Genomic DNA, 27,922 nt, shown 5'->3' with positions numbered 1-27,922 from the left:
TACTTTAGTAAGATCCATAGTCCTCTCTGGGGGTCTTTGGCCTTTCAGATCCACACCGTTGAGGTGGAGCCGGAAAGTCTTTGTCCCCAGGGAAGCCCGAGCTTGGACCCCACAAGTGAGGAAACTTGGTAAGAATCCCCTAAGGAGATGAACTCCGCTTGTGGACCCTTCAGGTAGTGTCTGACCTTTTGCCATAGAAGGAGGCTGTCTGAGAAGCACCAGGCATTACAGTAGGACCAATAGAATGAGACAAAACAGGTTTCTTATCAACCTGAAGATACATTTTCCAGTGAGATTTTTTTTCTCAAAGTGGAAATCACAGCCTCAATTCCCATCAGTGGAACAGTCCGAGCAGAGACTAGGTGATGGCCTGGTGTGAGTTTGTTGAAATTGGTAAGATGCTCTGGTTTACTGAAAGATTTTTCTTTCTCCCTATCTAGGTTCAAGTCCCACCCCCTCCCTTATTATCCAGTTCATGTCCCAGTTGCTATTTTGGGGAGTGCAGCTTTCAGTGAAGCCAGCTCTCCTCTCCTGGCTCCCTTTCCTAACATTTAAGTGCAGATCAGCACTTGTTCCACGCTGCCTGTGATTCTTTTCCCCTCTGAGATACAATCCTGAGCTCCTCATGTTAGCGCTAAACTCCTCGAACATAGGAGGTTGTATCTTGTAGCCATCTGTGCCCACCCTCTCCTGCCAATGTTGTGTGGCCTTGTGGGGTAAGGGTTCAAGTTAATGGAAGGGGATGTGAAGGCCACCAGTAGCTGCCTCTGCTGGCCTCCTCGCCCAAGGTGCTCAACCTTCGTCTAAGTGTTTGGGGAAGCAGTTTTTAAGCTCAGTATTAGAGAAACCCAAATATTTGTTTAGATTTGTTCCCTTGTTGAAACTATAATCGATATTTTTATCTAACTGTACTAGTTTTCCTTTTGAATTGTGTCATTTCTTTTCATTTGCCTGCTATCCGTGGAGAGGTATCATGAGAGTCTAACAGTTGGTAGGATTGGTACTGATGTTTTTCCTTAGGTTGTAAGTATTTGCCATGGTATAATAATGTGCCTTTTTCTTTTTCCTTGAGAAAATGTGTAATTATGCATGGTAATATGGTATTTTGAATAGTAAGTTCTTAAGTCAAAATGTTCCACGTATCATTTCTTCTTAAAGAATTAAGTAGGTTTTATTTCTAAACTTTCACTTGCGAAGATGTATTTACATGACATAGCGTTGCATCCTAATGAAATGGTAATTTTAAAAAAGACAGATGCAAACAGGACTGGTGGGCAGAGTTTGCATGTACCCCTGTTGTAACTTCTTTAACAATCAGGTACTGTTGTTGGTTTTATTACTGAGACAGGCACAGTTCTTTTAAAATTATTTCATAGGCTGGCTAGTTTAAGGATTTCTTATAGTACTACCTGAAATTTACCAAGTTTCTCATCCATAGCATTTGCACCATCTAATATTTCTAGAGTATTCATAGTGATTCTTGGGAACTGGTGTGTTCTCTCATACAATGGCTGACAGATAATACTGAACACTTTGACCTGTAGCTAAAGAAATACTAGGTCCTTACAATTATGGCACAGATGTGCACATTTATGTTATGTTCATTTGTGTTTTTCAGAATATGCTGAATTTCTACACTGCAAAGGAAAAAAATTTACAGATTTTGATGAAGTTCGCCATGAGATAGAAGCAGAAACAGACCGAGTGACGGGAATGAATAAAGGCATTTCTCCTATACCCATTAACTTACGAGTTTATTCCCCCCATGGTAAGTAAACATTACAACTCCAAATTTTTCTCTTTAAATACTTTTACTAGTTTAATCAAGGTACATTGCTTATATGTAAGTTACATAGTGCTGAGTTTCTAGGATAATATTTGGGTCTTGCTATAAATGGTACATTTCAGAGGGCTCTGAGAGTATTTATGGAAAGTCAGGTGAGATGACTTTTTAAAAACTCAGAATCCAGGTAGGCATTCAGAATCAGAAAGTTTTGCGCTAATATCATTTGGAGAATTTTTTATGCCCGTATCTTGTATTCCGAGTACCTACTTTGAAAATAACAACCTACAATATGTTAACTATTGTTATGCTTCTATTATTTTGTTTTTAATTTTTTTCTTCCACAAAATAAAAAATAATTTTTAATGAACTTTCAGAATTTGAAAGGGGTATACATGAAAGCTTCCATTTTTATTATCTTCAATGTTTGCAGAAATATTAAAAATTAAAACTCCAAAAGTATTAGGGTTTTCTCTTATTGATTTCCTAGCAGCCCTGTATATTTCTGTTTATTTTCTTCCCGAGGAATCCACTGTGATGCTTTTGTTTTTCTTTCTGAGACAGGCTCTCTCACTCTGTAATTGAACTCATCATCTAGCTCAGGGTGGCCTCAAACTTGGCAGTTCTGCCTCAGCCTCCTGAGTGGTGGGATTATAGGTGTGTGCCGTCATGCCTGGCACAACTGTGATTTTTATCCCTACCCTACATACAGAAACTTACAAATTAGATCCCCAGTTGTACGGTAGGATATAACTTTTATTGTCACTAGATTTTCAGTGGGTCGGATTTTTGTTTCTAGTTCTGTGCCCAGGTTTTGCTTTTAGAGCAGAGCATGGATGATATAAGGTCGATTAGGACTCTTCAATGGTGCCATCACTGAGAGGAAGATAGCCAGGCTGTCACTGCCTTTGCCTGTACTGCCCACTCATGACACTCAGGGTCACATGGACAGCTAACAGCTTTGCAGTATGCTAAGTGGTTAACCTGCTATAAAGAACATGATGTCTTCAAATGAAGGCCAGATCCTACCCTGGGAATTTTTATACCATTTGAGGGTAGTGTACAAGACTGGCAGAAGCACATGCATTTATTGTTTGATGTTTTAATTAAAACCCTGTAGTTGTGACAGCTAGGGTATGACAGTCTCTGAGAAAACTGTTAGGCATGCTAATCAGTGCCTTTCAAATTATGTTAAAATGATCATTTGGCATAGCACAGTCATAAAAATGAAGTACACCACCCAAACCATTTTGTATCCTGCATTTTTTTATTCTACACACTTGGGTTGGAGTCATTTAGATGCACAGTGCATGAAGCTGAGCTAAGTGCCAGGTGAATCTGAAAAGTGCATGTCTTTTAGCATTGAAGGTGGAAGTAAGACTTTTGTACTGCTTTCTACACAGTGCTAAATCTCACCCTTATCGACCTACCCGGAATAACTAAAGTTCCTGTGGGAGATCAGCCGCCAGATATCGAGTATCAGATCAGAGAAATGATCATGCAGTTCATCACAAGGGAGAACTGTCTGATTTTGGCTGTGACCCCAGCCAACACTGATCTTGCAAATTCGGATGCACTGAAGCTCGCTAAAGAAGTTGATCCTCAAGGTGAGTGTGTGACCTTTAAGATGACAGGGCATTGTTTAAAAATGTCTAAGGCTTTGGTATCTCAAGCTCATTATTAACAAAATTCAACATGATTGTTGTTGGCAAACATTCTGTATTTAAGATACTGAAAGAAAAATAATCAGGGGAAATGGTTAGAATCAATATAAATAAATGACTAAGATTAAGTAATACAAGAGATCTAAGAAAATAGACATTTCTAGGCATTATGGCTTAGTTATTTTACAAAATCAACAAAAGAAAGTTCTAGCTGATTTAGTTCTTATGAGGTACCTCTCAAAAAAGTGGCTTTCTTGGGTTTGCTTGCTTCTAGTAAAGTAGGATGTTCTTTTATTTTTTTATTTTTATTTTGGTACCAGGGATCGGACTCATGATCTTGTATTTGTCAGGCCGGCACTTAAGCCGCTGAACTAAATCTCCAACATAATGTAGGCTGCTCTTTTGGTGCACATAAGACCTGGTGGAGGAATTGCCCCTTTGAGAGAGCACCCAGGCCCTCTCTGGGTGAGACTGTGTGGGCAGCCTAGTCGACCTCCTTGGTTTCAGTCTCAACCTAGCACCTGTCCCCAGGCCTGAAACCCTTTAAGCCAGGCCAAGGACAATCTTCCTTTCATCCTGTCCTGACCCCAACCAAATTGAGGCCTTTTCATGTACAGTTAATCTAGCAATTTACAAGTGAATCTTTTCAATTTTCGTGGCACATTATTAAAATATTCAAAACAAGTATACTACAATTTTAGTTTTTAAGTGTTATCAAGATTAGGCTATGTATGTATAAGTGTGTAAGATAGATGATTGTATTACTAAATTTTTATTGGATCATTGAACAGAATGCTTTGAATTGTCAATGGTCGAGTGTCTATCCACATTTTATGCTTTGATTTTGTAACTTGAACAACTATTTCTAAGAGGACAATATGTAATGTATCAACTAGCAATTTCTTAGTGCTATTTTTTTGAATTCTGTATTATTCTATCTTTTTTCTATTTTGATTTTTCTTTCTTTCTTTAAATAAAGAAATAAGTAAAATTTAAAAAAAGACTTAGGCTAAACATGGTGACATATGCCTGTAGTCCTGGTACTTGGGAGACAGAGGCAGGAGGATTGCCATGGTTTTGGGGCCAGCCTGGGTTACACAGTGAGTTCAAGACCAACTTCAACTGCATAGTGAGACCATACTGTTTACAGTGAGAAAATCCATATTGATGTGGGTGGGAGTTGGGATTATGCAGTGTTACTGATTGGTTTAAACACATGTTTACTAAAATGTGAGTTCTATACAGTAAGTAAAATACAGCCTGATAGAGTTTTCTTTGGATCTTTTTGAGAGGAACATAATTGCCAGTATTTGGTTAGCCACTTTGACTCAGAGTTATCTTTATTGCTATTTTTATAATAATTGATCTTGCTTAACTATCACAGTAACCTCTATTATAACTTTCTTTACTTTTAGAGGTGAGCTATTAAGACTTAAAGAAGTTGATGCACAGCTAGGACGTAAAAGATCTGCTTCCCAAACCTGTGTTCTTTCTTTATTTTTATTTTTATTTTTTATTATTTTGAAGGCAGTAAAATACAACAGAACAAGACAGAGCAAAGCCAAATGAGACAGTGTAGTGAAATTGGTACAGAAATTCACAACAGGGTACTGGGATAACAGCAATAGGTATCACAGTATATCTCATTAGCATCGCAATAGTTGTTCTTTCAATCACGTATAGCAAAATAAAATGAAGTACAGAACGTTATAGAACTTATCAAAACAGAATGTTGAATAGAGCAGTACCATTAATCAGAATAAAGCAAAACAGTAGTAAAAATATTTGCCTTCAAAGAGACGGTAGAAGGAAATCCCCCTTATTTGCTATATTGCATATGGTCAGCCTCCTAAGAGATGTCAGATCTCTGGTTCCCATTTGCTAAAGAGGGGAAGGGGAAGTGGGATGTTTGACTCTAAGCTCATGCACCGGTATACTCACTATTGCTTACGAAGAAGGCAGGCTGATTGCTTGGTTTCCCAGCGTTCTAAGTTCCAACATGGCGCAGATCTCCGGAGATGCTGGTGGTTCTCCCAACTGGGTGACTGCAGCCTGCTACACCACAAAAACCTGTGTTATTTCATCTAAATCATTTAATAAGGTTGTTACTTAAAGAGTGGTCTCTTAAAATAGAAAGAGCAACAGGCTCTTTGCAGGGGTGTTTGCAGGGATGTTACCGGACCACTGTGCTATCACCTGGACAAATTTTCTCCCCTATCCAACCTCTAGTATTATGCTGAAACTACAGTGAAAATATGAAAGAGCACTTTGAAATGATCACCATCCAAAAAAAAAAAAAAAAAAGTAAAACATTACATAATTCTGATGGCTTGGAGCTTGACTTTCAAACTGTGTAGGTATTTCCCTCGAAAGTTTGTTTAAAAATCCTTATTTACTCAATAAAAATAGCTTTCACAAACAGCACAAAAAAAGCTTGAGTTTTATCTGGTGACAAGTCTGTAACATTCTGCATATACTAGGAGAATTATCCCATTATGAAACTTTAAAAAATATATTGTATTAATATATCTGAGTATTATAATATTAATTATTTTACAGAAGCTTTTATTTTGAATATAATTACTTGCAAAATTTGTAATTTGCTTATACATGTAAATTTTCTCCTCAAGAATACAAGTTGTGATAAAAATATAGTGAGTATTTAAATTAAAAATAATTACAATAAAAGATGCATTTTAATTAATTCCCCTCAAAACACTCCTCCTCACTCTGAACATGTGTATCTAATTATTCTTGTCGCTTTCTGAAGTAGTTTTGAAGCCCTCTTTCACGAGGACTTGCACTTACTAATTACACTTTCAGGGCTGTCTCACGGTTGAAACAGTTGTCTTTGGTTATAGTTTTGACTTTGGAGTAGAACCAAAAGTTTTATGGTGCCAGACCCCTGGGATAAGGTGGGTGAGGACACAGTGTAATCTCCCTAAGAGCCTGCTTTTCCATTGGGTGACATTTGGCAGCAGCATTAACCATATTTTTGATCACACCTGGTAAAAATAAAACTTCTAAAGGAGAATCTCCAGAACTGCTTCAGAAAGTGGCACAAATGATGGGACAAATGTGTTCAAAGTAAAGGCGAATATTTTGAGGGGAGTTAATGGCCATCTGTCTTTTACTATTATGCATTTTAAGACAGTTTAAACACACACTACATTTTTAAATCAATCCTTGTGCATTCAGATATACTCAAGTCCTGCTTAGGTGAAAATGGCCTGCCTATGTCACACAGGCTAAATTTAGTACTAAGTAGTAACCACTACCTAAAATGTACAACCTCTAAAATATCCGTGTAAATATATACACCAGTGGATAAGATTTTAATTCAGATATATAATGATCCTCTGTGATTTAAATCATTCATTCTCTTTAGCCAAGAGCAATATGTCATGGAAAATGGACATGATATGGTGAGAACAGGCCACTTGCTTTCCAGCCAAATCAGTCCTGAAGACCTAAAGGGTAACAGACGTCACAGCTAGATTGCTCTCACTGTGTCATCTGGGTTCGGATGAAGTTAGTTGATAGGTTGATTAGTTAGGAGCTAGCTTTTTATCATACTGAGTTTGTTTATGATGGCTTAATATCCACCCATCCCGACAGATCCTAATGGTCATAAAATAAAGATTCTGTGTTTTCACTTCTGCTCTACATGGCTGGCCGTGTTACTGACATCTTCATGTTTTGCAGACACTATACCTTAGCTGAGTTCATCCTAAGGAGACACAATTTCTGTGTGGAAGGCAGGGGAGTCAGTGGTGGTCCTGATTTATTACTTGAGCAATGAGTTCATTACCCGTGAAGACTGTCACTGTGCCTTTTATCTTTGGGTCACAGCAGTATTTTAGCATTACCCATCAAGCTTGTCATCTGTAATAGAGGGCTGTTCAAAGGCCTCACCAGGGAGGCAAATGTGTCTGGAAATTCCTTTCATGGTGATTTATCTCACAGCAAACGAATTTCATTGCTAAATCTAACATGACTGGAGACCTTCCTGGAGTATAAAATCACCCCAAGAGGAATGTTAGACCTCTGGCTGGGAGACAGGGCATCGCTTGCTCTTGAGGTGAAATTTGTGAATTGGGCTAGAATTAACTACGAAGCTGGAGGCTGATGTCTGTTGTTTTATGCAGGTGTGTCCTTGCCTATTTTCTCAAGCTTTTGCATTTTGATGTCTTCTTCTTTAATCTGTGTACAGTTGAAGTCCCTGGGTGATGTAAACTGATAGTCATTGATCTTTGGAAATGCTACTCAGACGTCCACTTTTCTGTCTCGCCATAGGGAGGCTGGAGGTGCTGATAAATTGAACAGGACTTCCCAACACCCAGGATTTAGTCAGCACTCAGAATGGAATGAATGTTTTTTATAAACTGCAAATATGAGAGCAATCAGTGCAGAAAGACTGTATTTTAACTTCCACAACCTATTCTTTGTCCCTAATTTGGTTCCCATTTTAGCTTGAAAATTTTAGCTTATGTATTTGACCAGATGAAGAAAATTGAAGGTGTTAAATAATTGTATTGAGAATCTATAGTAATATTATTGGTTAATTGAATTAGTTAATCTGCATAAGGATATCTTATTCTTTAAGGGGAAATAATTTGGGTTTTGCTATTGTTCTCAGAACTTTATTTTAAAGAGACAAAAAATGATTTTATAGGTCTCACTCATGTTAAAAAAATAAACTCAAAAGCACAACGACTAAGATGTAAAACCATCTGATTGCTCTTATATTGGCAGTTTATAAAAATACTCATTCCATTCTGAGTGCTGACTAAATCAAACCATGGAAGCCATGCTTTGATTTATTATTATTATTATTATTATTATTTGGTTGTACTGGAGATAGAATTCAGGGCTTTCCCCCTGAGCTACAACTCCAACCTCTTTAAATTTAATGTTTTTAATTATGAGGTAGAATCTCACTACATCTCTAAATTGCCCAGGCTTATCTGAACTTGGGATTCTCCTCCCTGAGTTTCCCAGAATGCTGGGCTACAGGCATGGGGCACCATACCTGGTTTTACATCTTAGTCGTTGTGCTTTTGAGTTTATTTTTTAAAACATGAGTGAGACCTATAAAACCATTTTTTTGTCTTTTAAAAATAAAGTTCTGAGAACAATAGCAAAACTCAATTGATTTGTGATCTTTAAAAAATTTTAGATTGGTTTGGTTTAATTTGTCATTCTTTTTTCTTTGTAAATGTTTTATTAGTATATGTTTGCTACTTGTCTTGGGAAGTTGGCATATTGTATCTAAATTTTTTACTTCCCCTTCCCTTCCTCTCCTTTGTCTCTCTCCTTTTTCTATCTCTAGAGTCCCTTATCATTTGCAAGAGGTCTGTCTTCCTATTTCTTCTCATTTTTAATTTTCCTATTTCAATGCATCATTCTTTTAAATTGAGTATTTACTATGTACTAGGATGAACAACGGAAAAGTTATATGCTACTCTCACGAAAGCAAGAGCCACAAATGTATATGCTGTTACAATCCTGTGTGGTCAAAGCTTACAGGAAAGTATATAGAGTCTCTGAGCATATGATCTGGAGCATCATATTATGCTCCAAAGTCTCTGAGAATCATATGAACAATTCAAATGCATATTACTATTTTGCCTTGTATGTACTTGTATTTTTATTATGCTTTGGTAGTATATGTTGATAATAAATAATAATATTCATCTTGAGGAATTGGTGGAAATATATATTACTTCTGTTTTAGTGTCTTTTCTCATTGGTGAGATAAAGTATCAGAAATGTTTATTGTATCTCACAGTTTGTAGAGGTTTCAGTTCGTAGGTGGTTGGCTCCGCAGCAGGTGGCATGGCAGAGGGGCACCACAGAGGGAAAACAGTTCATGGTAGGGAGAAGACAGCAAAGCAGTGAATCGTGAAGCAGCGTGGGAAGGCCTCCTTCTTTCTGTCCCTTTATATCTACCCAGGCTACCTGCTGTTTGGGTGGTGCCACCTACACTCAGGGTGGCCCTTACCATGATCCACATCCAGGACTATGCCAGACAAGTCAGTGGGCTAATTCAGCAATCACACACCCTTAATTCCAGTATCAGAAACCCAGATCCAGCCACCTCTGAAAAGCCCCATGTATGACCTCCTGGGACATTGAGAGGATATCTAGACATAAACCATAACACTTTAAATCATTTTTACTTCCCTTTCTCTTTTCATCCTCTGATTCCTTTGCATCCCCATATCAGAGTTATTTGTATGTACAAATTGAGTTTCAAAAATCTTCTGTTATAAATCAGCTCATTTTCAAAGCCTTATCTGGATGTGGAGAAGTGGCCTTACTCAAGACTAGAGAAGAGTTTCCACTGCAAAATTTAAGAGTAAGTTTCAGTCTGATTTAGAACTGAAGATAATATATTAACTAATTCATTTGAAGAGCTTTCAATAGCATGCATACTCTTACTATGCTGCTTTAATTGGGAAAATGAAGTGGCCTTCATATTTGAAATTTATTGTTAAAGAGAAGATAGGAATATTTAGAACTTAGTGTGTATGTGTGTGCACATGTGTAAGAAAGTGAGAGAGAGATCACAGAGAGAAATCTGGGTTATTTTCTGAAGAGAAAGCACATTGTGCAGACCCTTTGACAAACTAAGTGTGCTTTTAAAATGGAACTTGTGCCTGGCAGTGTTGAGGCTACAGTGTTGTGAATTACTAAAACTGACACATTCACCCTTGTTGCCACTGGGGGTCACTAAAAACATTGCTTGAACAAGTTTAAACCTTCCTGGAATTTCTCCTTGTAGAATTGGAATACAGAAATTAAAATTTTACAGAAAAGAAATGCTATTTATTGGAAAAACTAAAACAAAAGTAGAAAGCAATAAAAATATTCTCTCCCCATGGATTTAATTGGAAATTGGTAACTGCATGTTTATTTCCCCAAGAATTATCTTTATGTAACATTAGGATATGTTGCTTCACTATTCAAAGTGTTTAGATTAACTGTAGTAGTATAGAATAATTATATTTCTATGTCTTTGTTATTTCAAAATTCAAATTTGAAGTACAGTCACTAGTTGCCTATGCAGTTAAATCTGACTCTTAGATTGTGATATAACTGTGTTTCTAACATTTCCATTAGCATAGTATAAAAATATTGTAAAAGCCCTCCTCAGGATATGTACTCAACTAGAGCTGTATCGTTATTTTGTGAGTGGTGTGAATAAACCATGACCACACGAAAAAACCAAACCAAAATGAAATATTTTTGAGTCTGTAGTTTTTACATTTTTTCTGGCTGAATTTCAGGGTCCCTCTTCTTCTTTTTCTCTTCCTTTCTCTTTCCCTTCCTTTATCCTCATGACAGCCAGGGGGAGGGAGGGGAGAGAGAGGAAAGGGGAAGGAGAAGGGCCACTGTTGAAGGACTGTGCAGGCCAGAGCCCACCTGCAAGGGGTCAGAATTGTTTGACCCCAGAAATGGTCAGCTTTTGCCTGGGAGGAGGTAAAGACTTGGATTGCTTTTGGGACAGGCATTTGCACTGCTGGTTGGGTGAGAAAGAAAGTGGGCATGAGGTTTCGGGACGCTGGCAAATAGTTGGAAAGGATGACTGTGAAGAAGGGAAGAAAATGAAGCCAGAAAGGACTTAAAAGTTTTAGGGAAATGAGATGTTTTAGGGATGCAGCTCTACTGAGATTGAAGAATAGGGATATACAGAGAACAAAGAAATTGGGAAATAAGAACGTGTGGTTGCAGAGTAGAATATGTGAGTTTGTAATTTACAGCTGGCACAGATGAGTCCAGGTGATGAGTATCCAGGATGTGATCATGGGAGGAAACTGCTACAAGGGTATGTAGGTGAGAATCATCGAGTGGAAGCGGTCAGAGCCTAAATAGAGACCCACACACAGCACGCGCATGTACACTGCCTGTCCTGGGTACAACAGAGTGGTAAGGAATACCAGGATGCTACGACAATCAACAAATTGTAAATATGGTTGTGGTGGCTATGTGGACGTTCGATAGATGACAGCAATGACCAGAAGTAGAGGGTGCTATCACCAGATGATGTCCAGCTCCATATAAATGTTTTTATGTACTGGTAGAAGAATTCGGTTTGGAAAAGCACTATGGAATAAGGAAACATTTAAATTTCTAGTCTTTCCTCTAACCCTGGACTTCATAGATGCTGAGGAATATATGGTCTACATGTAAGAGGCATAAAGAAGAGAATCAGTTTAAATTAAGGACCAGCTGGTGACAAATGTTGCTTAGACCAGAGCATGGGTGTGTTGGAGTGATCTGGTGGTGGTAAAGATGGTTCCAGATGGCGTGGGAAAAAGAATTGGCAGATAGGTGAGAGGAGGAGCAGGCAGCATGCTGAAGTGAAGGTCCAAGCTGTTCTGCTAAAATAACAGAGAAACATTCCAAAGAAATTTTGTCTTAATAAGAACTCTCATTAATAAAATATAAACATGACATTTCAAAACAATGCAGTCTTATTGTTAATAGAGTAAACTCTGGAGTCAAACTGCCAGAGTTTAAAATTTGGCCCTACGAAATTTTAGCTCTGCACGCTTTGATCATGGAATGAAGGACAAATTTCTAAACTTCCTGGGCCTTATTTATAAAATAGGGACAATAAAGCCTTCTTTATAGTATTATTATGTTAAATAAATCGATGTCTACAAAGCACTCAGAAGAGTGACTGGTGCTTAATCAATTGTATGAGAGCACTGCAAAAGACACTTCGTTCATTGGTTAAAATGTGGGTTAGTGACTCCTGGGCCTCAGACCTATGAAGTTATTTTTCTGTATGGATTTTTTTTTTTTGTGATCAAGATGTTTTAAAAGCCCCAATAACTGTGGCTGTTTCAGAAAGTGTATACCTACTAGGCTATAGTCTAAAGTTAATACCTTTAAACTTCTATATTACTATTTCTTAGGGCTGCCACCTGGCCTGAGCTCTTTGTATGTGAATGGATGGACCATCACCTACATAAGTCATTATGATGTACAAAGCCATCCCTTCCAAAGTTATATATCTATGCAATTGTGTGTTTGTGTGTTTTATTTTTAAAAGTCATGATTTCAAAAAGTCCTGATTGCTGAGGATAGTGTCACTAGAAGTGTGAGTAATGCAAATCATGTTCCCTTTTAATTAGGTCCCAGTGGTGACTGACTTAATAGAAACTTTGCTGTTGGAGAAATTTGTATTCTAGGAGGGCAGATGGCCAGGGGAGCTTGGATTTGGTTTGGGTGTAAGGGATGATGTTTAACAAGAGAGACCTGCTGGTATTAACTAATCACAAGTTAACCAGCCTGAGCAAGTGAAAAGAGTTTCCATCACCGGTAAGCTTTCTTTCCTTACACTTAGACCTCACTCCAGGAAGACACTGAACTGCTTCCTGCCTTATATATTAGATTCAGATTTTCTAATGTTTTATAGAAATGGAGTCATACATAAGCACTTTTTGTGTCTGGCTTCTTTTGCTCAATATAACATTTTTGAGGTCCGTTTATATCACTGCATATGTCAAATGTGCATTTTTATACGCTGGTGACTCACATTTCATTGTATGAATATGCCACTGTTTGTCATGCAATTACCTATTGATGGATTATGCTGTTATAAGTTTTAAGAAATGTATTCCGATGCATATCTTTATTAAATATCGATAACATTTCCTCTTGGTTCACAGCCTTCCTGCCCAGATTCACTAGCCATATCTTTTGAAGAAGAAGTTTTATTTTTCATGTCCAATTTATGAATTTTCCTTATATAGTTTATCCTTTTATCCAAAGAAATCTTTGCCTGACCACATTTTGGAAAGATTTTTCCCTCTACTTTGATCTAGAAACTTTATAGGTTTGGCTTTAAATTAGGCCTGTAATTTTTTTTTTTTTGATATGGTGTGAAGGATCAGAGTTCATTGTTTTCCATATGGAAATATAATGGTTCCTATGCCATTTATTTTGATTACATTGTCCTTTCTTCATTAAACTGAATGGATATTTTTGCTCAAAGCCAATAATGTATCGCTATATAGATATATAAGTATGCTTACTGTTAATTTTACCTAAATCTACATTTTAAAAATTTTATTTTAAACAGAATAGCAACAAAAGAATGATAGAGAATTTCAAGACAAAGTAAGATTATCTATATTACATATATTGCATATTATTAATATGTTGCATATTGTTATATGCAAGCAGCTGCTCAGATTACAAGATATAGGCATGAAAAACTGATCAGACTATATAAGCACAAACCGTTCTTTTCAATGAACTGATAGCAATTAGTAGTATAATTATCTTAGCTATCTTGTGTGTGTGTATATATATATATATATATATATATATATATATATATTTCCCTTCCTTCTTTTCTCCTTAAATCTACAATTCTAAGCTCAAAGTTCTGTTATATTGGGTAGTGTAACTATCATTATACTAATACCACATCTAATTACTGTAGCTTTATAGTTATCTGTGTGGTTTCTGAAACAGTACGTATAGGACTTTTCATTATTGCTTTGGTTATCATAGATAATTTGTATATTCATTTTAATTTTTAGATTGTCTTATCAGTTTCAAAAAAAATCTTCTTGGGTTGTTTGAAATTGCATTAAATTTACAGCTGGCACTGTCTAGACTGCTAGATTCTCTTCACAGGAAGCTATTAAAATTTAAATTAATTAAAAATGAAAGAAAAATTGAAGATTAGCTATCAGTCACACCATAAATCAAGTGTTATGTTTCATAGGGTAAAGAGGTTCTGTATTGGAAGCTGACATGTGTGGTGTATCCCTGTAACTGCGATAAATTTCACTGGAAAGTACTACTGTGGAGTAGTGTGGAGAGAATTGACATAACAATATTGAATATTCAAATCAGTGAGAATTGCATTTCTTTGCATTTGTTTAGGTCCTCTTTGGAGTGTATTATAGTTTTCAGTTTTCATGTCTTACACACACACACACACACACACACACACATGTATATGTATATATATATATAAATAAACATATTTTTAGTATTCTGTGATTTGGATGAATTGTAAACATTAAGTAATTTTACTTTCAAATTGTTTGCTGCTGATATATAGAGGTAACACTTATTTTTGTATATTAACCTCATATTATGTTACCTTTATTTATTTTTTGGGGGGCAGGGCCAGGGATTGAACTCATGACTTCATACTTTCCAGGCAGGTGCTTATGCCACTGAGCTAAATCTCTGGCTCTTATATTATTTTACCTTAATAAACTCACTTATTGGTTTTTGTAGCCTTTGTAAGTTCTCTGAAATAGTCTCCATGTGTATTCATGATATTTGTATTTAAAAAGTTTCAATTTTTTCTTTGCAATCTTTGATTTATTCTTGTGTTAGTTAGGATCTCCAGTATTAAATTGGATTGAGTGGTAATTTTATTGGTTGTTATGGTTTAGATCTAGCTAACCCCCAAGAGACTCATGTGTTCAAAGATGAGGCATTTGGAAGGTGATTTGATCACGGGGGCGCCATAGCTGACTTGCTTTTAGGAGGTTGGGTTCTAGTGGAAGAGGTGGGTCACCGGAGGTGTGATCTAGAAGAGTATAGTCCTCTTCCAAGCACTTTCCTTCTCTCTCTGCTCCATGCCTGCTATGATGTGAGCTTTCCTCCATCCAGGCCTTTCTACAAAGGCATTTCTGCTTTGGACCCAGCTAACCATGGACTAAACTGTGAGCCAAAATAAATTCCTTCTCTAAGTCGTGGGTACTAGATGTTTTGTCTCAGTGTTAAGGAAAATGACCAAGACACTGATTTTTTTTTCAAAGAATAACCATTTGGTTTAATTGATTGTGTGTCTTATTTGTTTTGTATTTCATTCACTTTTACTTTTTATTAGTTAAGCTTCTGGTGTTAGATTTAATTTGCTCTTCTGACTCTAGTTTCTTAAAATGGAGGCTTAAAATGGAAGATTTTAGTTTTAAGCATTGTTTCTTTGATAATGGTACACCTTAAAGCTATATACTTTCTTCTAAACCTTTAGTTTAATTGCATACTTTAAATTTTGATTTAGTGATCTTTTATTTTATTCAGTTTATAATATAGGAGTTTCTTGATCTACATGATTTATGTCCTAAAAAATCCATTGTAATTAGAAAATGTCATAGATTAAAGATGCATTAAAATACTTAACCTACTAAACATCAAATTGTACACAATACATTGTAGAGGATTGTCTTTGGGATAACTTTGACTAGAAGGTGTGGCTTGCTGCCATTGCTTGGCATTATAAGAGTTTATTTTACCAAATACAGTATTGTTAGTTCAGGAAAACATCAAAATTCTTTGTGTTTCTATTGAATGTGTGTTGCTTTTGCATAATCATAAGGTAAAAACATCATAAGTTAAATCATAGTATGTTTAAGATGGTTTTTAATAAATTTCTCATTAACTTCCCTTTTGATCTGTGGAAAGGGATATGTTCTTTAAGATTTTTCAGATGCTATTCTGATGTTAATTTCTGCATGATTTTATTTCTTTTAAATCTATTGAGATTTGTTTGATGGGAGGGTGCATGGTTCATTTTGATGAATGACTAATATATATTTGGAAGGAAAATATATTCTACTATTATTGGGTGATGTCTTCTATAGATGGATGTTAGGTAAAAATGTTGATAGCATTAAATTTTGTATTTTTCTTGATTTTTTCTATTATTCTTTTATTAAGTAAGATAGAAATATTAGCTCTCTAAAGAGACTTATGAATTCTTTGATTTTTTTCCTTTCAGTTCTATCAAATTTTTCTTAGGTGCTTCTTTTTTTACACCCAAACTTCAATGGCTGCCTTTTAATTGTAGTATTTAGATGACTTATCAATATCATTGTATTTGTCTGTTGTTGTCTTGCTGTTTGTCTTCTATATGTTATAAATGATACCTGGAGTGCATGGTTATTATGTTTTGCCTTCAGTAGCTGATTATCTTTTAAAGATATTAAAAATGGGGAAGAAATGTTATGGTTATAGAATTTCAGATGATAATTTTTTGTTAGTACTTTAAAGTTGTCTTTTAAACAGGTGTTCTGTTGCTTTCACATTTTCTGATGAAAAACTTAGTTATTATTATATTTTTACCTCTCATTTATTATTTTAAGTCTGCTTTTGTGACTTTCTTTTGTCACTAGTATGAGTTTAATTATAATGTGCCTTGGTGCTGCTGATACTATTTATGATTTAGATTTGTGAGTTTATCATTTTTATCAAATATATTTTCCAGTTATTATTCTTTTTGTTTTCTTATTATGTTCTTTTATATTCTTCAGCATTCAATGCTCAACTGTTCCAATTGTTTTAATGTCATTTGTGAAATTCACTGATTCTAGGCAGAAGTCTGTTGAGAGATTTTTCTTTTAAATACCAGCAGTGGGCTAGATTTTCTTTAAACTTCATATACCTAGTAGTATTTGCTGAAATGTTTTGTATTTTGAATTTTACTTTACTTTAAGGTGAAATTAAGTCAATTTTTAAAACTTTTTTAAAATTAGATTTTATTGTTACATTTTAGATATGCATAATGATCACACTCATCATAGAGAATTTGTACCTGTATATGACATAACTTATTTTTTTCCCATGATCCTACCTTCCCTTCAACCCCTCCTTCCCTGCCCATGTACAAAATTTTGTTTCCACATTTCCTTCTTTTCTCTCTCTCTTTTTTAACTTTTCCCTTTCTCCTCTTCCTTGTTCCCTTTCTCATTTGATCATTTTTCTCCTATTTTACAATACTTTTGGTCCTTATTTACATTTTGATTTCTCACACCAGAGAAAAAATGTTGTAGTTTACAAACGTGTTGAACATAATCTTCTGATCGGTTTGATTTTTTAAACGCACTTTTTAAAGGTTATTTATTTATTTTCAGTGTTATCTGCAGTAGAGTTTACTGAAGCCTGAACCTTCTGTTGTTTCTATAAGCATCCCACAGAGGTTCTTCATTTTAGCCAGTAGGAATTTAAATGATTCTTACCCCTCTGTGACTCCTGAATCTGAATACTTTTTGGATTATACTATTTGGGGAGTTGTCTTTTGACTATCCACATTCTATGTTATCTTATATCTGCATATATTTAAACAAAAACTAAGCAGGAGTTCTGTGAACATTTCTGGAACTCTCATTTTATTTGGCTTCCTTTAAACTGGTATGATGTGCTGCAAATCTAGTGCCTTGGTTTCTTTAATCTCTAATCTGTGTCACCTCAATTAAGCCTTATTTATGTTATCTGGCTGATGTTTCCTCTCTGCACTGCAGACAGAAATTGCCTTTGTATTAGTCACTTATCCATAATGGGGAAAAAATACCTGACATCCCAACTTCAAGGAAGACAGGTTTATTTTGGTGCATGGTTTCAAAGGGTTCAGTCTATAGTTAGCTGGCTTCAGGCCATAAATGGCATGGTGGAAGGGCATGACAGAGGAAAACTGTTCAGCCTGTGGTAGGAAGGAAGCAGAAACTGGACAAAAGTAGGAGCCAGGGGCAAGAATACACTTCCAGGTCATGTCCCCAGTGACCCACCTCCAACCAGGTCCCTTCTCTGACAGCATATTCATCTGTGAGTATAGAATCTCCATGATCTCCATGATCACATCACCTTCTAGAAGCCCCACCTGTGAGCACATGAGACTTTTGGGAGCCATTAATATCTAACACATGAAAGACTTCAAACAGAAAGTGGGTAATTATACAGCTTATTTTGTTTCTCTTCTCTCATGTATCACAGTTCTGTGAAACCTGTTTTTAATGTCTGGAAACAATTGGTTCATGTAGAAATATATATTACATATGGTATATATTCTACATATATATATGTAATATATATTATGAGGGATATATATGTATATGCATGCAATGTGTATTATGAGGGATAGTCTTCTGGTAGTTGACAGAAAATCCAGCTGTCTGAATTTTATTATTCTCATACTTCAAAGAAGAAATTACAGAAACTTTTCCTGCCTGAAAATTCTTAGTGTACTTTCCTGAGTAGGGACTTTTTGGTCTCTTGTTCCTTGAGTCACAGGTCTTTTTTAAAAAAATGAGTGAATTCAATTTTGTAGATTTTCTCTAAAATCTTGTATTTCTACTAACAAAATGACACAATTCTTGTATGAACTAATATCTTCCTGAAATACTTTGTTTTAAGCAGCAAGAAGCTGTCAAGACAAATTAATATACTGACTTTTTTCAGTAGTTTCTTCTTTTAATGAGTATTTAAGTTTCTTTGCAAGTTGTCATGTGCATCAAGTTTACAAAGTAAAAAGCATTCTAATTTGTATTACTTTTTACCTCGCCATTTAACCTCACTATGCCATGGTATTTGTTCTCCACGATGATCCAGAATCTTCCTACTTTGCCATGCCTAGGGACTCATATAGCCAGCAAATGGAGACCACCAAGCATGCAGGAACAGAGGTGGGGAATTAGATAGACCTACTCTGGTAGTGCGTATCACTTCTGCTCACATTCCATTGGCTAGAACTCAATTACAGCATAAGGCGAGGGAGATTGAAACTCAATTGTCCACGAGACTTGGAAATGTAAGTTAGTTGTCTGCCAATGAAGAAAGAAGAAAATGGATTTGTGTAAGGATTTAAGTGCATGTGGAGTCTTTCTGTTTTATTTCGTCATGACTGTCTATTTTGAAGTAGGATTTCTCAGTAAAAGTGTTACTTTATGCATAGATTTTCTTACTTTTGAAGTAACTTTCTTGTTTCTTCTTTCTTATTTCTCTCTCTCTTTTCCTTCCAGAAAGGCAGCATCTTCCAAGTATTTTGTTAAACTTTGGACTGTGTTGGTGATCAAGATATACTCTTTATTGGCGTAGTGACCATTAGTTTTATGTTTTCCATTACTACTATTTTGCCAATATTATAGAACATAATAACATCTGATAATTTTCAAAATGAAGACTGCTATTCCAAATAGTTGGAGGTGGTAAAAGAATAGCATTCATGGAAAATTTATAGGAAAAAATGAAATTCTTCCTATTCATCTCTGATTACTTTCAAAAATAGATTTTTCCATAATATTTGCCAAACAAAAAGAACATTTATTTTAAATCTTCCCAAATCTCCCCAAAACCCAAAACAAAAAATGAATTAAGTGAAGGACATCTGATTTCCTGTCTGTTTTAGATTTTATTGTATGTATTTTTACATTGTCTCTATTGATTGTTTCATTGCTGTTGCAGTTTTCACACAGTGTTCCAGGTTAGTTTTCTGGTAACTGATGATGTGGTTTGTGGCTTGGTTTTTGTCTCTCCTTTTAATTAGATGATATAGTATTCTACTTACAAGTTGTCCACATAAAATGAAAAATCGACTGAATTCTTTTAAGAAAATCAGTGTGCTAGCAGCAAATCTAGGTAATATGGTAGAATGTTATCCTATATCTTTTTGAAATTTGTTAGTCAATTCTTCTCTGATTCTAAGACAAATACACTTATGCTTTTTGTTCATTTATTCATTTAGTAAGTAGACATCTGTCGGCTTGTGTCTACATGTCTCCCCAAAGCCTCATGCAGTCATAGGTGAGGCTTATTCAGAGGTGACTTGACCTAGAGTGTGCGACACTGAAACTGATTTATGGGGCAATGCTAGGATCAAGAGCACTGGATTAAAGGTGTGAGTAGCCTAAATGAGATATACGGGATAGAAAGAGCTGTGGCAGTTCATTGTTAATTTTGCTACCTTCTTCCTGCAATAAGCTTTTTCTCTTCTGTAATGCTTGTCTGCAGTGCAACCCTGCCTTGGAGCAAGATGTGTATGGATTTAAACCTCTGCAGACTTTGAGCTAAAATAAACACTCTTCCCTTTAACTTTGAGTGACTGGTGTTTTGTCTCTATAATGAGAAAAAAATAACTAAGACAACATCTACTGAGTTTTTATTTTGTGTTTGGCATTATACAAGTGACTCAGAATATATAGATTATGTGGAGTTTCTGTCCTTGACAAGTTCATGGCTTAATTAGTAAGACAAATATATAAGCAAGTGTGCAATGAACTTTAATGGCAAAAAGAAAAGACCTTGACTTATGTTTTTGGGAGCCTATGGACCTGAAAGGAATTTTGAAGAATGGGTAGGATTTGACCAAGAAAAGAAGGTAAAGGTACACAGAACTGAAGGTAACAGAATTGTGAGGATGAGGAGGCAAGAACACTGATCATGTGGAGAACTGAAAGTCACTGGGTCTGAGTGGAGATTAGAATTAGGATCTGTTATGTCCTGGTGAGAACTGGAGCTGGTGGGATCACAACATGCATTTATTAAATGGTTTTATGTTCCACACACTTAACACGTTATGTTAGTTTTCAAATTTTTTGATTAGTAAAATTATTCTTAGAGCAATTTTATATACAGCAAAAAATATATCAAAAAGTACAAATAGTTTCCAAACCCTCCCACTGTATAGCTTTCCCCACTATCAAAGTTCTACACAAGAGTGCTGCATTATTTTATAATTGATGAATCACATATTGATAAATCATTATCACCCAAAGTCCATAGCATACATTGGGGTTCACTCTTGGTGTTGTAACTTCAGTAGCTTTGAACAATGACATATGTCTATCATTGTGGTATCACAGAGAATAGTTTTACTGCCTTAAAAAATGCTTTTTGTTCTGCCTTTTGATACCTCCCTTACCCTCAAATTTTGCCTTTTCCAGACTGACAGTTGCAATTGTACAATATACTTCTTTTTTTTAAAGAATGACTTTATTTGCTTGGTAATATGCACTTCAGTTTTCTCCATGTCTTTTCATGGCTTGATAGTTCATTTTTAACACCGTGTAATATTCCACTGTCTGAAAGTAGCACAGTTTATTTATCCACTAATGTACAATGGACATCTTGCTTGCTTCCAAATATTAGCAATTATACATAAAACTGCTATAAATATTCACAGGCAGGTTTGATGTGGACAAATGTTTCAATTCATTAAGCCAAATACAGGGAAACACAATTCTTGGATCAAATGGTAAGAGTGATTTGTTAGGAATCACCAAATCATCTTCCAGAGTGGTTGTATTATTTTCCATTCCTATCAGTAACAGATGGAAGTTCTCCTCCCCTTTCTCACCAACATTTGATGTTGTCAGTTTCATAGTTTATGTCTTCCTTATAGATGTGCAGTCATGTCTCGTGGTTATTTTAATTGTATTTCCTAGTGACATAAAGTGTTGAACGTTTTTCCATATGCTCACTTGCTTTCTACTTATCTTTTTGGTGAGGTATTTGCTTGGGTGCTTTTTCATCTTTAAAACTGAATTGTTTTTTTCTTATTGTTGTATGAGTTGTTTGTATATTTCAGGGTGACAGTTCTTTATCAGATATCTGTGTGTGATGCAAATGTTCTTTTCCTATCTTGACTTGGCTTCTCACTCTTTTGATACTGTTTTTTGCTGAGCAGAACTTGTCATATGTGTCTGAAATTATTATAGCTATTCCCACTTTTTCATCAATGCTAGCATATTCTCTTTTTCCCTACCCATTTACTTTGAATGTGTATGTATTCTTATATCTACAGTGGACTTTTGTACATAACATATAACTAGGATATTTAATTGGGTCTTATTTTTCTGATTCCTGCTCTGATAAATTATGATTCTTGTGTTCACCTGTCCTTTTTGGAAGCAGCTTGCTCTGTGAGCTCAGATCTCTGAAGGGTTGTTGATTTTGCAGTTTGTTCTGTGTCTTATATGTTATGAGGATGGGCCTGTAACATCTAAGTTCCTTACTTTTGAGCCTAGAGTTCCATTACTCAATTTTAAATCACAAGGCTATTATTTTTTCTTTCTCTTTGATGCATTAGAGAGACCGTATAATAATTTGTCCTTCAGAATGACAGTCTACTGAGAGTTACAAGTACTGTTGTTAATAATCTTTCCAGGACAATATACATATTCTGTGATGCATGGTTGCCATTTCACAGTTGCCTACTGATAAGCCAGCAAGGGCTACAGACAACCTGACCCTTGAGCCAGTGTGCGTAACCTTTTTGCTATGTAAATATCAGGTTTTTCCAATGCCTTATGTGTCTTTGCAAGATCTTCATCAGGACTTTTTGGTATTTATCATTGTGACTATTTTTTACTGAAGAGAAGCATGATTAAAACAAAATTATCACAATTGGTATTATCTCTTAATATATTGTGTTTATTTCCTTTTTAGTAGGAAGGGAAGAATTACATTGAATTGTTCTAAATTTATTAATGTACATGATCTATTCTCAATCTGGAAGTTATTGCTCTTTCCAGAATTCTGAACTTTTTGAAACAGAATTTTAGTTAAGTAGATAAACAGGCCAAGATGACCCAACTAAGTTGCTAAGCAACTCCACAGCTATTTACTGATAGAAGTTAAGAATTGGCAGAAAATGCAGTAATTACCAATAGAATTAGGATGCTGGATTCAAACACCTATTTCATGCCCTATAGGTTGTGACTCTGTCTTAGTAACTTGTTGAGAAAAATTATCTGATGTAGAAATATAGAGAGGAAAGATTTATTTAATTTACAGTTTGCAGAGGTTTCAGTCCATAATTTGCTGGTTGCAAGGTAGTGTGGAATAGTAGACAAGCATCACAGAGGAGGAACACTTCATGGTGGGCAGAAAGTAGCAAAAGCAACAAAGGACCCCACAGCTCTTTGTATGCCTTATATCTTGTTCAGGCTACTTTGGGAGGATAGCACTCACACCCTTAATACTAGTGCATTGCACCATGAATTAATTGCACCATGAAATATACTCTAGATCTAACCACTTCTGCATAAGCCCCACTATAATTGCATGATGCTCTGGGGGGACATGTAAACACAAGCCATAACATTCTTTCCTTGATATTTAAGAGACTCATACATATCCCTTTATGTGAAAGGTATTTAGTCCATCTCCAAGATTTGTCAAAGTCCTAGCAGTTTCAGCATTGCTGGAAAGTCCAAGTTCAAAGTCTCCTTTGATATTTAAAGGAGACTTTGATATTTAAATGGCTCGCAAATTCTTGTGAGCCATTGTACAAATGAAAAGAAATTTAAACACTTCCAACATTCAATGGCACAAGATAAACATTAGCATTCCAAAAGTTACAAATAGTGAAGTACAAAGGAATAGGATCTAAACAAGTTCAAAATCTAGGTGGCAAACATTAAGTCCCATAGTTCAACGTGCAGCATCTGAGAGGTAAGATATGAAGCATGTGTGGTAAGATATGAACTCCAAAGGGCTATAGTGGCTCTACCATTGTGGACATGGTGGGTAGTTTTAATTCTCATGTCTTCTTCCTTGGGCCAGCTGTGCTCTCTCCTTGCAATTTTGCTCACATGACCCACATTCTTGGCTTCTCCAAACTTTTGGGGTCTCTACTATATTTTTCCCTTCACACTGTACCCTCTCAGGGGTACACTGGTTGGCATGCTGGGCCTTCTTCTGAAACCTGGGTGGAAACCTTTCTGACTGTACAACTGTTGCATTCTGCAGGAATCTAAAACCAGACCTATATGAATAGCGCCAAGGTCTGCTGCCAGCTGGAGCAGTAGCCAGGCTTCCTTCTTTCTTGGCTATAGGAGTTGAGTGCCTGTGAACCAAATCCTGAGGAACAACTTCCCTAGGTACTGCTATTCTGGAACATGATGCTCTGGGGCTGTCTTCTTAAAACAAAGTCTTTCACTTTCACAACTCTGAGGCCGCAAAGGCCGGATCTCTGTTGGTTCTTTTGCTGTCTTCAAGCCAATTTTCTGTTGTCTTTTTATGAAGTACTTGACTTTTGCTAGCTTGTTTTTCAGTGAGCAATTTTTCCTCTGTTCCATCTTTGCAGGCTGTAGCTTCACTGGAGCTTCTTTTCTGGCCAAACTCACAATGTTTTGAATTGTTCACTTGCCTTTTTGCTCTTGATTCTCAAGATAAATCTGGCTAAAAGCCTCCAACAGTAACCATGCCACTGTTTCAACATTTGATTGCTTTGAAATTTCTTCTGCAAGATTAATAGTCTGCACACTTAATCTTGGTCAAAGGTACACTCTAGACGAGCAGAATGCAGATACTTTCTGATGAGCCATAACACACATCGTCTGGAGTCCAACAACCAATGCAGTCTTTTTTCCCAGCAGAAACTTCCCAAACCTGGTTTTTACTGGCTGCGTTTCCTTAAGCCTTCTGGTCTTCTGACCTCTGACCATAATCTCCCATCCAGTACAGCTCAGGTGTTCCAGCTCTACTTTTTCAGCTGTCATCTCCAAACCTTTCCTAACTCTTCCCCTTCCCACAAGCCAGTTTCAAAGACTCTTAAACCACATGGTCAGATACAGTCACAATGACCTCACTTCTCTGGTACCAAGTTCTTAATTCCTTTTCTCATTGCTGAGACAAAATGCCTGATGTCCAAATGTAGGGAAGGTTTATTTAGCTTACAGTTTTCAGGTCATAATCTGCTGGCTCCATAGTCAGACTGGCATCCCAGGGGAGAAACAGTTCATTGTGGGTAGAAGGTAGCAAAGCACCAAGGGATGACCACAGCTTTTTCTATCCCTTATATTTTATCGAGGCTACTTAGGGTGGGTAGCACTCACACAATTAATCTTAGTGTCCTTGATCCTAGTGTTGTACCATGAATCAATTCTAGTATCACTATAAATCTAGCCACATCTGAATAAGCCCCACCTATGACTACATGAGGCTTTGGGGACACTTCTAAGCACAAGGCATAACAGACTTTTTGGCAGGTATAGTTTTCTTCTGTAACTCTCACTTCTCTCAATATGTATAATTGAGAAAATAATAGTACCTATCACATATGATTTTTATTTTGTATCCTTAGTGAACCTGGCACACCATCAGAATTGAACAATGTACTATATTTCATCCAGGTCTGTAGGCTTCCTGGGGATTTCTTTTAAAACTTTTGAAATCTCTTCTGACAATAGCTTTTTGAGATCCATCTATGCAGGTAGTGAGTGAGTCTGCCAGCAGGAGTTTATTGATTATTTTAAGCTGTGTATTTGTGAAAAGGAAAATAGTTCCCTTCACCATTTCTGATGTACCACTATGTGTGGACGTGGCCACCTTTTCAGTAAATAAGGTAGTGATGAAAATACTTTCATAGTCAAATTTTACTTTTCTTAAAGCTGTATCTACATATGCTATATATAGGCTATACACTATATATATGTATATATGTATATATGTATATATATGTATAATCAATGTCAAAGGCTATTAATAAAAATTCAGTTCCTTGCTTATCGTTCTTAACTCCTTATCACTTATTTCTAGCTACTTGCAATCCTGTTAGCTGTTCCTTTTGATATTTACTTCCATGTTTCTATGTAATATACTGTTCATTGTATTTCCATGTTTATTTTGTTTTGAGCTTTGTATATTCTCCTTTGACTTTCTAATGTACATACATATGCACATTTCTCTTCCCCCATCACATTCTAATGTGATGATGTAGTCATATTTTGTTGTGTGGATTTTTATAAATCTGAAAATGTTATTCATTGCTGAGTCATGTGCTTAGTTATGATTCCTTTTCTTTGACTGTTGTCAAACTTTTTATCTATCTATCTATCTATCATCTATCTATCTATCTATCTATCTATCTATCTATTATCTATCTATCTATCTATCTATCTATCTATCTATCTATCATTAAGGCTTTTGCAACACTTCTGCAGAAGTCTGACTCTCAAGACCTTTAAAAATATTATGCATTAGGATCCTATCACCATAATTTGCATGTGTGTGGGTGTGTGTTTGTGTCTGTGTGTGTGTGTGTGTGTGTGTGTGTTCATTCCAGTGGATATTTGTTGCTACTTTTATGGCTCTGTTCTGGGATTTATACCATCCTGAAAATTTTCTTTTTTCTTGGTTGTATCCCTGTTTCCTGGACTTCTTTGTTAATTTTCTCCCTTGTTCTGTGGAATAAATCCTTTAGTAGCTGATTAAGAAAAAAAGAAGGGGAAAGTAAAATATTTGCAGATTTGGCAATTTTGAAAATATCTATCCACCATTGTATTTATTGATAGTGTAGAACTCTAGCTTAGAAATTACTTTCATTTGGAATTTTGAAAACAAATTACTCTATTTTTGGGGGGTTTCCAGTTTGCTGCTACAAATTCTGATAATACAGGGTTGTCCAACACTTTTTATGTGACTTTTAACATTTTATGTAGGAGCTTTTCAGAATCTGTTGTCTTTTCCTAGTGTTCTGAAACTGCAGTGATAAAGTGTGTGTGCTTCCTTTTGTGTTGGACACTTGCTGAGTTCATTCAGTTTACAAAGTCTTATCCTTAACTTTATAGGTCGCTTCTTCACAGAGGCTCTCTCTGCTTTCTAATTGTGTCTGTTTGATTATTTTTCTGTGCAACATCAATTATTCAGCTCCTCATGGTCATTTCTTAGTTTTTAAAAATGTTTTTCCTTTTGTATTACTCCTTTTTCTTTTAGCTTCTGAAAGGGTTTCTTAACTTCATTTTCTAACCAGTCTGATAATTTTCCTTATTGTATTTTAATTTTGGGGATTTTAGGGGTGTCTGAATTATCTTTTGTGATATTTTGTTTCTGTTCCATAAGTACAATGATTTTTTTCTTTAAGGATATTAATAAAGTAATAATGTTTACTTTCTTTTCTTTTTTTTTTATATCGGTACTAGGAATCGAACTCACGACCACCTGTTTGCAAGCAGGTGCTTATCCTGCTGAGCTTAATCCCCAGCCCCTACTTTCATATTTTACATTATCTTTATTTTCTGATATTTTCACTTTATTTTGGTCTCAGACAAGATCTGCAGTATCCTTTGTTGTTATAGATAAAATATTAATAAGTGGTTGTATGGTCAAAATCACTACTGAACTTATTGGATGTTCAAAAATTGAGTTCCTCTGAATGTCAGCATCTATGTTTTTCTCTTGGAGTGAGGACTGTACTTAGACAGAGTTCTTACAGTGTCTTGCTTGGAAGAGGTAGAGGGATATTGGAGAGCTAACTGTCTGCCAGCAAGCTTTTTCTCAGTGTTCGAACAAGGAACTGGACTGAGGGGGAGAAGAATCTTACTGTCCATTATGTTGAAATTCTGTTCCATGCCTAATGCCCTAAGAGCTGATGCCTTTGAATTCAGAGGTTTCTCTAGCTCAGTCTTTCCAAAAACGTGACCCTACACAGTTCAACCAGAATGGACCAAAAGCAGCGTCCTGTTACATTAGCAGTGAAAATCTGATTGCTTTCCTCCCAGGATCCTGTTTTCAGCCTCAGCTCTTACCATCCTTCATCATTATATTCAGGATCTGAATCTCTCTGAGATGTTTTAATATAAATTACCTCACTTCTGGGATTCTTATTGATTTCCTTGAATTCACTTTTGTGCTTTTTTCTAGTTTATTATGTTCGACTTCATCTTTCTGGGTTTCCATTTCCTTTTCTTTCTTTCAGTCTTCTTTGAGGTTTCAC

The 27,922-nt window shown here is 35.9% G+C and overlaps 1 protein-coding gene across 6 annotated transcripts in view; it reads left to right on the top strand.

The window, feature by feature from the left end:
* The window catches only part of Dnm3 (dynamin 3), a 548,406-nt gene that overhangs the window by 159,724 nt on the left and 360,760 nt on the right, over positions 1-27,922 (top strand). For all 6 annotated transcript variants that reach the window (XM_063239982.1, XM_063239981.1, XM_063239980.1 and 3 more), the window contains exons 3-4: positions 1,619-1,768; positions 3,187-3,390. In XM_063239982.1, coding sequence (XP_063096052.1) covers positions 1,619-1,768; positions 3,187-3,390 — 354 coding nt within the window. The remainder of the gene's footprint in view (positions 1-1,618; positions 1,769-3,186; positions 3,391-27,922) is intronic.

The sequence above is a fragment of the Cavia porcellus genome, unplaced genomic scaffold (genome assembly GCF_034190915.1).
Source record: "Cavia porcellus strain 051 isolate PalLab524CR breed Dunkin Hartley unplaced genomic scaffold, mCavPor4.1 scaffold_29, whole genome shotgun sequence".
Lineage (NCBI taxonomy): Eukaryota > Metazoa > Chordata > Mammalia > Rodentia > Caviidae > Cavia > Cavia porcellus.
Note: the sequence above shows the minus strand (reverse complement) of the source record. Positions and strands in the feature narration are given on the sequence as shown.